Source organism: Budorcas taxicolor, chromosome 8 (genome assembly GCF_023091745.1).
Source record: "Budorcas taxicolor isolate Tak-1 chromosome 8, Takin1.1, whole genome shotgun sequence".
Lineage (NCBI taxonomy): Eukaryota > Metazoa > Chordata > Mammalia > Artiodactyla > Bovidae > Budorcas > Budorcas taxicolor.
In genome coordinates this window covers 79853740-79867008 of record NC_068917.1, presented here as the reverse complement: position 1 = coordinate 79867008, position 13269 = coordinate 79853740, and the positions used below count along the sequence as shown (strand labels likewise).

Here is a 13269-nt window from a genome sequence, read left to right as displayed (position 1 = left end):
GTTGTGAGGGGATACTTACATCTTCTAATAATGTCTCCTCAGTTGATTAGAGCCACTGACATAGTCCCTACTTGACCAGGATAGTTGGCATTGCTAAGCTTGGTTCACAAAAAGTGCCTTTGACTTGGAGATCTCATCTCAGCCTAGACCACTGCTGTGACCAGGGACTAAGCACTGAACCACTCAGTTTCTCTTGCAAAAATGGCGATTACAGTTGCTGCTTTTGACATGGCCCAAGACTAACTGGGATTCAGTATTTCAGTATTTAAGCACAAATCCAGACACACAATATTAATTTAACCATTTAAATGGATGTTTCCTCATCCATTTCTCCAAACATTCCAACTAGTCCTAAATCTCCCAATGGGCCAGGTGTGCTTATATGCTCAGTCATGCCCGACTCTGCAACCCCATGGACTGTAACCCGCCAGGTTTTTCTGTCCGTGGGGATTCTCCAGGCAAGAATATTGGAGTGGGTTGCCATTTCCTTCTCCAGGGAATCTTCTCAACCCGGGGATCGAACCCAGGTCTCCCCGCATTGCTGACGGATCCTTTACCTTCTGAGCCACCAAAGGGGCCAGGAATACAGCAAAATGAAGAGGACTGCCTGGGGGATAGGGGTTGCGGGGACCTCCAACCCGTGTCGCAGTCTTGGGGGGTCTCGGTCCCCGACACGATGACCCACGGCCATAAAGTTCCTCGAGTCCCAGGAAGTTGGCTGCAGCGTGTCGCCAACGGTGTCCTGCCCAGACTTCGCCCTCAGTAGGCAGGAGAGGCGCGGGAGCCGAGTGAGGGCAACACAGTACATCGGCTGGAGTAGCTGAAACTCGCGCCACAGCGGTCTCGCAGGCCCACCTGCCCGGGGGAGGGTGGGTGCACGCGCAAATCAGCTAAGCCCTCAGGTCTTAGGTTGGGCAACTCCCAGCAGGCGCGCGACCGACTCTTCCAGGCGGTTTCCGGACCTTCAGAACCGGAAGCGAGTCTGGGCGCGCGCCCGGGCCCGAGTGGGTGGGGCCTCCCTCCCGGAAGTGCCTGCAGCCTTGGGCTGGTTTTCGCTGTGACCCAGTGGTGCACGAGGGGCCTTAGGAGCTTGGGGACCGTCGGTTCTCTTATCCTCTCTGAGAGGGTGGGAGCCTGTTAGGGCTACGATCCCGCGGTGGGAAGGGAGGGAAAGTCGTAGGGGACCCTGGCCTTTGTCCCTGCTAGAAAGGGAAGGGCGTTTGGCCAGCCCGCGGGCAAAAGTGTCGGTTCCTGTCCCACAGAAGTGCAGGATGGACAGGCTTCTGACTCCCAGGGAGTCTGCAAAATTCATTGCCGAGAACAGTCGAGATGTGTTCATTGACGACGGAGGCGTGCGGAGGGTGGCCGAGCTGCTGCTGGCCAAGGCCACGGGGCCCGAGCTGCGCATTGGGGGCTGGAAGGCGATTCACGAGCTGAATCCTAGGGGCACCGACGAGGCCGCCGTTAACTGGGTGTTCGTGACAGACACGCTCAACTTCTCCTTCTGGTCGGAGAGTGACGAGCATAAATGTCTGGTGGGGTTTGGGGGAAAGACGTATAGTGGGTACTGGTCCCTGTGCGCCGCGATCAACAGAGCTCTGGACGAAGGTTGGTACCCCTACTCCCGGTCAGACCCAGTGGCGTTGAGATTTCATTTTACTGGGAGGGTCCCACAGAGTGGGTTGGGACATGGAATAATGTATTGATAAGCCAAATTTATTGCCGGTACCTCTGCTTAAAATAAAAGTAAGAGAAGAAGCTGGCATGAAATCTTTGATCAGTGTGAAATGATCCTAATACTTATCACTGTCGCAGCTAAGACTGAAAGTCAGTTTTCTTAGGAACGCCACTCTGATGACATCTGAGGAGCAAAGGGACAAATATTATCCCACACTTTACACAGTCAAACTACATTTGATGTAATATTACAGTTATTAGAAGTGGATGAGTAAGTACAGACGAGCAAATACAGAATGAGGGATCTGTTTCTGATTTTTAATTATTCATCTACTTTTAATTCATTCCTGTAATACTTAAGTGGTTTCATTTTAATTGTATGTTGTAAAAGCAAAGGCCTAATGAATATAAAAGTATGACATTGTTCCTCTGCATGTGCTCTTCTTCCTAAGGGATCCCAATAACTAGTGCTTCCTACTACGCCAAAGTGACCCTTGATGAGGTCCGGCATATACTCCGGTCTGACACAGATGTCCCCATGCCTTTGATAGAAGAGAGGCATCGGATTCTCAATGAAACAGGGAAAATTCTGCTTGAGAAGTTTGAAGGCTCTTTTCTTAATTGTGTCCAAAAAAGTGATAAAAGTGCTCAGAAGTTATTGCACCTGGTAGTTGAAAACTTTCCTTCTTACAGAGATGTGACTCAGTTTGAGGTGAGTTGCTCCCCTTCTAGAGATTTTAGAGTTCTTAATTATCTTCTCATAGATAACTCTTTTACTTTCAGAACTCCTTTTGAGAATAAAAATTTAAATTCTGAAATTTTTTCCTAATGAAACCAAGGAACAGTAACAAAATTGTTAAGCAGTGTTTCAAAGACATTACTTCTCTTAATGCTTTCTAATCAGTGTATTTCCTTTATTGTTTTGTCCTTTACAATGTTTCAAACCTAAGAAAACACTAGACTTAACATGATGTCACTTGGGGATAGTGAGGTCCTTTTAGTACTTCAAAAACTTTACTTCATTGGATAAGAATCAGAATGTATACTAAATTTTCTCTTAAAAAATTTCTTGCTAAGTTCTAATGTATATATACTGTGTATTTTCTTTTTCATGCACAGGGTAGTTTAACAGTATTATTTGCTCTATGGTACAAAAAATTTAAGTAGGCATACTTTTTAAATGGTGAACATTTTGTATACTCTCCTAGTATACACCTGGATTTTATTTTTGTATAAATCTTTTAGAATTCGTTGTCACTGTGTATTTTAACTGTTAAATAGAATTGAAAGTAACTTAAGAGGGACGTATATATAAATCTCTTGACTAAGTTAGTAAGTACTTATGTCAACTTGAAATTTTACCCTTTTGTAATCACAACAACTAAAATGACTGGCAATATTGTTCAAATCTCTCTTTATGATTCACAAGGTATTTGCATGCACACACTCTCATTTGATCCACGGAACAATTCTGTAGGGCTTAGGACAAGGAGCGTTATAATCCTATTTGTAGACCTGGAACCACAGTCTCAAAAATAGAAAGGTTAGCTAATGTACAATATCTTAGGTCATTTAGTCAAGAAATAGCTAGCTTTTCAGTTTTACTGTAAAGTGAAAGATGCCTGATTATGTATGTTAAGATTCTTTTAATTGCAAGTGACAGACACAAAACAAGATATGGAGATAAATATCCAGGATCAGGGACTCAAAGCCATCGGGATTCAGTCCTCTCTTTGTTTCTGTTGACTCCATTTTTCTCTTACCGCAGACCAACTTTCTCCATGAAGTAGAAAAGCAGATAACTGAAGGACCTACTGTATAGCACAGAGAACTCTACTCAGTACTCTGTAATAGCCTACCCTGTAACTCTACTCAATACTCTATAATGGGAAAAGGGTTTTCCATTTTATCACTTTAGCCACCAGGGAGAGAGGGAGGAGCTCTCTTGCTTCCAGTTCTAAAACTCCTGGACAAGGACTGATTGACCTGGCATGGATTATGACCAGTTAAGTGTGACTGTGGAGAGTAGTATCGATGGGACACAGGCAGTTCCTAGGAAAGAGACCCTAGGCCACTGTTGAACTTCATTCTCTTCTGAGGAACCATTTTATTAATGCAGAGGTTACTATGAGCTTTATCTTAGTCTTCAAAGTATGTCATTTCAACCTTGTTTTTCAGGAAATTTGGATCAAGTTCTTTATTTCATGCTGGCCATATAAATATATTAAACAGTGTATAAAAGTAATCAAACTGTCATTCATGTTGCTTGGAATCTGTGTATTCCAGAATCAACATGGGTGTTGTAGAAGAAGGGCTAAGATTAAATTTAACATGACTTTAGGAAGGTGGCTCAGTTGGTAAAGAATCTGCCTGCAATGCGGGAGACCTGGGTTCGATCCCTGGGTTGGGAAGATTCCCTGGAGAAGGGAAAGGCTACCCACTCCAATATTCTGGCCTAGAGAATTCCATGGAGTGTATAGTTCATGGGGTCGCAAAGAGTCGGACATGACTGAGTGACTTTCACTTGCTTACTCCCTTACTAGGATGGAATGAATTCAGGACATCATGTAGTTGTTTACTTTCAAGTTGTCCTGAATTTTTGTTTCTGTGAGAAAAAGGAGTGAATTATTTTGGTAGATAAGATTGAGTTAGTAAGCATTTGCTGAAATTCTCGTTTATTTACAGCAGAGTGCTTTCTTTTCATTTGTTGTATATGCTGAGAAGTTCAATTAGAAACTGTACCAGGATATAGATTAATTTTAAGGCTAACATATTTTTTTTTTTTCCTTTTTGGCCACAAGATGCAGCATGTAGGTTTTTAGTCCCTTACTGGGGATTGAACCTGTGCCCCCTGTATTTGAAACTCAGAGTCTTACCCACTGAACTGCCAGGGAAGTCCAAGACTGATACATTTTAAAATGAAAATTAGTACCTGAGCCATTTCCCATCAGTACTCATTTCTAAAATACATTCTTACAGAAAATTCCCCAAAATGTAACAAAAATCAAATTTAAACATTTTGGTACTTTCTTAAAGAAGTATTACTACATTTTTTCATGTTTCATATATTATTTTCATAAGATTATCATTATTGTTACCCCAAAGCACTATATTTCTTGAATCCCTATGATTCCTCACAGAACACTGAGTGTATAGTGAGGACTCACTTAATCTTTGATTAGTTAATTTTAAGTTACCTTTGCATATTTATTTATTTTTAAAAATTTTTATGGAGTATAGTTGATTTACAATGTTGTGTTAGTTTCTGGTGACATAAATAATTCACCAAAGTGAACCAGTTATGCATATGTCTACTCTTTATTATTTATTTTTCTGTCCAGTCTTTTTTAGATTTTTTTTACCATTGCAGAATATTGAGTAGAGTTCTCTGTGCTATACAGTAGGTCTTATTAGTTATCTACTTTATATATAGTAGTCTGTATATGCCAATCCCAGTCTTCCAAATGATCTCCCCCCCACCCATCTTTCTACCCCTGGTAACCATAAGTTTGTTTTCTACATCTGTGACTCTGCACATTCATTTAAAAGATAAAAAATAAAGCACTGAGCGACTTCACTTTCACTTTTCACTTTCATGCATTGGAGAAGGAAATGGCAACCCACTCCAGTGTTCTTGCCTAGAGAATCCCAGGGACGGGGGAGCCTGGTGGGCTGCTGTCTATGGGGTCACACAGAGTCGGATACGACTGAAGTGACTTAGCAGCAGCAGCAGCTCAATTCCAAGTCTAAAGGAATTCTAATGAACTTTTGGTACTGCTGCTGAATTCAGAAAGTGATAAAATCAAATGTATTTTTAAAAATTTAGTTGGTTATTTATTGGCTGCACTGGGTCTTTGTTGCTGTGCTCAGGCTTTTCTCTAGTTGTGGCAAGCAGGGACTACTCTCTAGTTGTAGTGCAGGGCTTCTCATTGTGGTGGCATCTCTTGTTGCAGAGCACAGGTTCCAGGTGTGTGGGCTTCAGTAGTTGCTGCACTTTGGGCTCAGTAGTTGTGGCTCGTGGGCTGTAGGCTCAGTAGTTGTGTCTCGTGGTCTCCATAGTTGTGGCACATGTGCTCAGTTGCTCTGAGGCATGTGAAATCTTCCTACGCCAGAGATCGAACCTATGTCCCTTGCATTGGCAGGTATATTCTTATCCACTGTACCACCAGGGAAGTCCTCAAATGTCTTTCTATCCATATTTTAAAAATTTTCTAATTGCAAAAGTAAAACAAATTAATTATAGAATTTGGATAGTACAGAGAAGCAGTCTTTATTCTGCCAAGAGTTAACCATTGTTCACAATTTGGTCTTTTTCTGTGTGTGACTATATATATATACATATATGTATATATGAGCTGGGAAGAAATATGCTATATAAACTGTTTTAAAATTTAATATATTATGAGCATCTATGTCAGTAAAAATTCTTTCACAGCACAATTTTTTTCCATGCTACTCTTAATGGCTTCATAGTACTCCACTGTATTGATGTACATTACCATAATTATTTGCCCAAACTATTTTACCACAATAATTGTGATATATAGTTTTATTTTTAAATTAAATTTTATATCTTATTGTTTCCAGTTTTATGTAAAAATAAGCAATATTGCCCAGCAGTTTAACACCCATAATTATTTCCTTAGAATGGATTCCCCATAATGGGATTACTGAGAGTATGGCCAGGATTTTCAGACTTATAATACATAAAAATGGTTACTCTTCTCCAGGAAAACAATAACAAAGATGATCAGCAATAGCATATTTGAGTGTCCTTTTCCCTACTCCTTCATAATATGGTAGTAGTATCACTTGCCATATTTTTTAATCTTCAGCAAGTTGCTAAAAATAATTATAATTGTTTTTAATGTTACACTTATTTGCTGAGATTATCATTTGTTTCTAGACATTGTGAACAAGTTAGTGAAGTTAGAGAATTTGTCTAAGTGAAACAGTTTAGATGAGTGATTTCTCAACCTGGCTGTGCCCCAGAATCAGGAGACTTAAGAATTCAGATACATTCCCAAAGCACCACCATCAAAGATTCTGATCTCTGGGTAAAATAACTTTATTTTTTAAAGCTCTTAAAGTGACTCTGATTTAGAACACTCAGTAACTATTGTTGTTTAGTTGCTAAGTCATGTCTGAGTCATTTTCAACCCCACTGACTGTAGCCCGCCAGGCTCCTCTGTCCGTGGGATTTTCCAGATAGGAATACTGGAGTGGGTTGCCATTTCCTTCTCCAGGACGTCTTCCAATCCAGGGATTAATAAACCTGCATCTCCAGTGTTGGCAGGTGGATTCTTTATCACTGAGCCATCAGGGAAGCCCATTCAGTAACTATATAAAAGCCCTAATTAACAAATCAACTTCCTTTATGCTGACATACTGATAAATATACATGAAAAGCTTGAGCTTTTCTCCCCTGGTGGTTCAGAATCCGCCTGCAATTCGGGAAACCTGGCTTCGATCCCTGGGTTAGGAAGATCCCCTGGAGGAGGCCATAGCAACCCACTCCAGTACTCTTGCCTGGAGAATCCTCATGGACAGAGGACCCTGGTGGGCAACAGTTCGTGGGGTCACAAAGAGTCAGACAGGACTGAGTGACTAAGCATAATTGATAACATGTTACGTTATACTTAAGCATTTGTAATTCTTGACCTTTCTAGTTTGTTCATAATAAGTTTGTTGCAGAAAATCAACTCATGGTTATAGTTTTTTACATTGATTATTATTTTATAAAGATACTATTTTGAAAATATTTTATTTGCAAAGCAATATTATGGAACATATATGTTGTGTACTTAGTTGCTCAGTCGTGTCTGACTCTTTGCGACCCCATGGGCTATGGCTCGCCAGGCTCCTCTGTCCATGGGATTTTCCAGGCAAGAATACTGGAGTAGGTTGCCATGCCCTCCTCCAGGGGATCTTCCCAACCCAGGGATTGAACCCAGGTCTCCTGCCTTGCAGGAGGATTCTTTACCATCTGAGCCACCAGAGAAGCCCTATGGAACATATAGGGAATTGTTACTAGAGGATTTACTGGTATTTTCAGTGATATCAGTTAATATGTTAGAGATGTAGATTTGGTTACTAAAATTATTTGACTACTAAAAAAATATCAGCTTGCTAAAAAATGCTTTATAGGTGATTTGAGTTTATTTTTAGATTCTTCACTTGAATTTGTTTTTGTTTTCATCTTAGGGTATTACAATCTAACCTTCATGATATCCTAGTTGGCTACCATGGAAACAGTCCTCATGATGTGACAATTTGTGTTTTGTTAGATGCTGGCACTGATTTTGTTACATAAGTCTGGCTCCTAGATTTTTCCTGTTTGCTCTATGCATGCACGCATGTTAAGTTGTTTCAGTCGTGTCCAACTCTTTGCAACCCTATAGACTGTAGTCTGCCAGGCTTCTCTGTCCATGGGAATCTCTAGACATTGTGCTCTCCTCCAGGGGATCTTCCCAAGCCAGGGATTGAACCCATATCTCTTATGTCTCCTGAATTCACAGGAGGGTTCTTTACTGCTAGTGCCACCTGGGAAGCCCTTGCTCTATGAATCTTATTAAAAATAGGAGACAATAGCTTCTATTATAATATATATTATGATTAATACTTCTTTTTGGAACAGTTTTATTTTGTGAATTAAGTTTATGCTTGCTGTTCAATAAAGTTTACTTGAATTAGAAATCTAGTTACCATCTACAAGTCCAGCATCCATAAAGGAACAATTTCCAGGTTGTCATATTTTGGTAGGTTTGGGAATATAGATTATTCCCAGATGATATAGAAATATTTCTTAGTGGTGATTTCTTCCTCCATCACTCAATGTAATTTACAGACTTTACACCAAAAAATGAGTGTATGTGTTTGCCCTAGAAAACAAAATACTCAGTTTCTTAGTGGTGGCTTTAGAAAATTTAGTTTAAAAAAAAAAGATGGAAAATTTACTTTACTTAGAAAAAGTACATCTGGGTTGATTGCAGGGGGTATTCTTTAAGGTTAAACAATATTAAGTTATTTCTCATTAGGATAGTATAGCAATATTTTTAAAAGAAGTAGTTTTAATAGAGTTTTTTTTATAAATAAAGGAATCTATATTATCATCTTGAAGAATTTTTATATGGAGTCTATCCTTGAAGAATTTAATTTCATTTTTAATTTACTTCTTTATGTCATTTACTTATTTAAACATTCTCCAAGTTGGTCAGAATGTGTTTTGGGAGCCAGTGATACTTTTTAATGGTTAACAGACTCACAGTTATAAAAGATGATTTGAGGTCATCAGCCTTGGTATTAAGACTAGGAGTAGATTTAATTATGTTTTTCCATAGTCCATGCTAATGAGCATTTGTAGTTTTATAGAGAATTTTTGAGTTAAATTATGACCCATTGTCTTATAATGCTTGGTTAAATTTGTTTCTGACATGTATAAATATAATTGGTAGCTTATTTTGTTATATGGACTTAAATATTGACTTTGACTGTTTCCAAAAATGGTTGACTTGATAAATTCTAGCTGTTGATCAGTTGTGTCTTTATCTCTGAAATAAGTTAATCATTTTATCTGAAAGGAAATAGTTAAAAAATGGATATTGTAATTCTCTTCAAAAGTGAGTTCAGGGATGATTATTTTTTCTTCCATATGCTTCTATATTTTATATAATTAATGTGAATTATGTTGCACTCAGAAAAGCATATATATATATTTTAAGAAACTTTCTAAAGAAATGCTATCTAGCCCTTAAACATAGTAAACAGATAAATTATAGTGGCACAGAAATATGTATATAAAATAATGTCGTTGAAAAAGAACACAAAGTAGTACCATGATGACATGAATTGTATTTTATGTGCTTTGAAAAATAAAGGAAGTAAACCTGGAGTGATAGAGATAAATTAGTATCTATAGACTCCCTTTTTTTTTTCTTTCTATAAAAGGTCTATAAATTCTTACCAAAGAGTAAGATTATTTACCCTTGAAAAAATGTTTCCGATGTGTACCTTTTTTTAATAGCATACATAAGGCTTTCAGATACCCAGGTAACATTCATATTGTCTTCATTCATCAGGGGAAAAGAATTTCTTTTTACAAAAGGGCCCAAATCCTGGTGGCAGATACGTGGAGTGTATTAGAGGGGAAAGGAGATGGCTGCTTTAAGGACATCTCCAGTATCACCATGTTTGCCGACTACAGATTACCTCAGGTTCTTGTTTACCTGGGAGCCCTGAAATACTCCAATGAACTACTGGAGAAGCTTCTCAAAGGTTTGCTAGCTTAATTAAGACATTCTTTGTTATACTGTGACTTGTTCAGTCTTTGTCATTTCCTTCACAAAAGGTCTTCCCTTAAAAAACACAAAACACTATTATTGTTAAAAGCACATGTAAAGAATGCAAGGGCAATTAAATTATAGAGAAAATTGGTTTTTGTTTTTTACACTGTGGAATATGGTTATTGCTGGAAATCACACTGTCTGGACATCATCATTTCAGAGTCTTATATTAAAATGACACCTAAATTTATGTCACATGAAGGTGTGCAACACTAAGACAGTTCAGGTTTGTATTCAAAGTGTTATTAATTAAGCTTAAGAGCATACTACACTGTGAAATAAAAAGTGGGCTGAGAGATAAATAATATGTACTGGATTTTGAGTGAGGAGGCTCCAGGGTCTGCCGCTGGTTTATCTTGCACAAGTCACTGACTTTTCTAGGCTTATTTATTTGCCATTATTGAGTTTGAATATTAATTCTCAAGAGTGAGAGTCTTATTATGAGTATAGATAATTGTGTTTATATGAAAACTAACTTTTCGCTTTTTAAATATTCCTTTGCATAAGGAAAATAATTACATTGTACAATTTTCATGTTAATTTCTCTTTTAGGGGCAATACTTTCAGCTACTTTTTTCTTTATTTTTAAAAGAAGCTGTTTTTATGATTGAGTAACTTTTTCTCGTGAAATATATTTCAATCACCCAAAATAAGAAAGAATGACACAGAATATAAAGGTACCATTATTCCTATGGTTGCTTCTACCAGATTTTTATGTAGCCTTGGGCAATCCATTTTGCTCATTTCCTCATTTGAAAAATAACAGGCTGTTCTATGTCATAATACTCATGTCTGGGATCATTAATTGTTGACTACCTTTAAAGGGACAACCTTTAGCAGTCAGGGCTTCTTCTACATACAGCCATATTCAGTTGATCTTTTTTTTTTTTTTTTTGGGTGTGTGCAATACACATTCCTATCTTTATAAACACTTTCTTGCCTGGTTTCCCCCACCCAAATTTTCTTTTATTCAGTTCAAATCCTACACATCCAAAAAAGCTTAACTCAAATGCCAAGTCAGTGTCTGTTCCTCCACTTGCCCCAAGGATCAGAGAGAGACATATGGAAGGGACACAAGTAACACTATTTAAGATCCCAAGTGACAGAATGTAACCAGTGGGGCTAGGGCATTTCCTCTAGGTCTCAGTGGATCACAGGGCTTCTCAGCTACTGTGAAGCTCTGTGTAAGAGTACCGATTGGTGGCCCGAGGCCAAATATAGCGTGCAGATGTGTTTTGTTTGGCTTGAACAGTGTTTTAAGCAATTTTTAATTAGTTATCAGCACTTGACAATTAGATTTCACATGAAATTCAATTTTCTGATTTCCAAGAGAAGAAAAATGCTCAAACTCTGGGGTCTGTCTGCCTTGACACGGGGCAGCATATGCTCTCTAATTGACCACATTTTGCGCCCAGCTGCTGCATCCACTTACTCTGTCTGCCTCTATCTGTTGAGTTGCTGAGCCCAACTCGAGTCTCCCTGGCAGAGCACTACCAGTGTCCACCTTGCAGGATCAGATATACTCTGGAGATGAGCACTGAATACCTGTAGAATCTAGCAGCTCTGTATTCAGGCAGAGCTGACAAAAGGATCCTGACTCTGAAGAACAAGCATGGTTTTCCTTGCTCAAGCTAAGAACTTTGATCTCCTAGGTTTTTCTTGATGTATCTGGCGTGTCCCCAAGACAACATTAAGTTCTCAAGGGTAAGGGAGGTGCTGTTTATTTGGCCCCCCGGGAGTCCTCCACATTTTGCAGTAATTTTTTTTTTTCTCCAACATCAAACCCAAATTTTAAATCCTGTCTTTTAAATAATTTAATAATCTTGCTGTCATATTTTAAAATATATGGCTCACCCATATTCAATTAGCAGATATTTATTGGGGAGCTAGTATATGCAAGGGGCTATGCTAGGTCCTATGAATATTGAGACAATCAAGTCAGACACTATCCCTGACCATGTGGAACTTAACTTGCAATTTTGAATTAATGCCAGAGTTTAGAAATTGTTTAAATTACCAAAAATAAATAAAGTCTGAGATTTACAGTTTTAAAATGAGTACTGTTTACTGCATGTTGTCCTACAGTAAAGTTTTGAATGCATTTTATTTCATTGACTATTAGTGCTTATTTTTCTTTTTCCTCCTTGCAGGAGAAATGCTTTTTTATGGGAATAGGCAAGAGGTGGAAATCAGAGGGTGCTCAGTTTGGTGTGTCGAGCTGATCCGGGATTGTCTTCTGGAGCTTATTGAAAAAAAGGGTGAAAAAACTACTGGAGAGATTAATTCCATTCTTCTGGATTATTACTTATGGGACTATGCCCGTGATCACAGGGAAGATATGAAAGGAATTCCATTTCATCGTACACGTTGCATATATTATTGACCCATAGTGTAAACTGATCCTAAGAAATTCCTTGCATTTTTGTATCATAATTATTTATACAATTCTGCTTTGATATTAAGAGAAAGTGGTAGAGGTTACAGCAACAAGAAAATTGATTAGCCAGACTCTCTTAAAATCTTTTCCTGACATATCACCCTGTATTCCCAATTTTATCCTATGTTTGCTTGTTTAATTTTAACTATATTTTCCCTTTCTATAGATACATGAGAGAAATAATGAAGAAAACTTAATGCTTTTTTTAAATATCAGATTTCTTAAAATTAATCATGTGTTATAATGATCCTTAGTGAAAATATTTCATCCGTTCAATCAGTATCTTTTTTCACGGTATAGTAATTTTCTCTGTACCATAATCATTTGATATGAGAGAGAGTAGGGTCTTTGCTGTATTGAATGCTGCCACTCTTATAGAAATCAATCTTGACAGATATTTAAAAACTTTTTTGTTGATTAACATAATGATTTTCAATTTAGGATACTATTTTTTTTTTCAGAGTAACTACATTGGAATTTATTGAATAAAGATTTTTTAAACATTTCTTAAATATGGAATGAATTGTTTCATTAAATAGAATTTACCACATATATTTTTTTAAAGTTTACATTGAATTTGATTATCTATGTTGTAGGACTCTCATTTCTCAGCTTCACCACCACTTTCGTCTAATGTGCTTTGTCACTCAGTTGTGTCCAGCTCTTTGTGACCCCATGTCCTCTAGCCCGCCAGGCTCCTCTTTCCATGGGATTCTCAGGCAAGAATACTGGAGTGTGTTGCCATGCCCTCCTCCAGGGGGTCTTCCCAACTCAGGAATCAGACCCAGGTCTCCCGCACTGCAGGGGAATTCT

The 13269-nt window shown here is 38.3% G+C and overlaps 1 protein-coding gene across 1 annotated transcript; it reads left to right on the top strand.

Moving 5' to 3' along the window:
- The first annotated feature begins 1069 nt into the window (after positions 1-1069).
- Positions 1070-12606, top strand: QNG1 (Q-nucleotide N-glycosylase 1). The gene is made up of 4 exons (XM_052645270.1): positions 1070-1608; positions 2130-2389; positions 9756-9951; positions 12170-12606. Exons 1-4 carry the CDS (start codon positions 1272-1274, stop codon positions 12400-12402), a joined length of 1026 nt encoding a protein of 341 aa, XP_052501230.1. The 5' UTR covers positions 1070-1271; the 3' UTR covers positions 12403-12606.
- The last annotated feature ends 663 nt before the right edge of the window (positions 12607-13269 follow it).

Coding starts and splice junctions, on each gene's coding strand:
- QNG1 (XM_052645270.1), top strand. CDS start 1,272: ATGGACAGGCTTCTGACTCCCAGGGAGTCTGCAAAATTCATTGCCGAG. Junction 1,609..2,129: donor CAACAGAGCTCTGGACGAAG/GTTGGTACCCCT, acceptor CTTCTTCCTAAG/GGATCCCAATAACTAGTGCT. Junction 2,390..9,755: donor GAGATGTGACTCAGTTTGAG/GTGAGTTGCTCC, acceptor TTCATTCATCAG/GGGAAAAGAATTTCTTTTTA.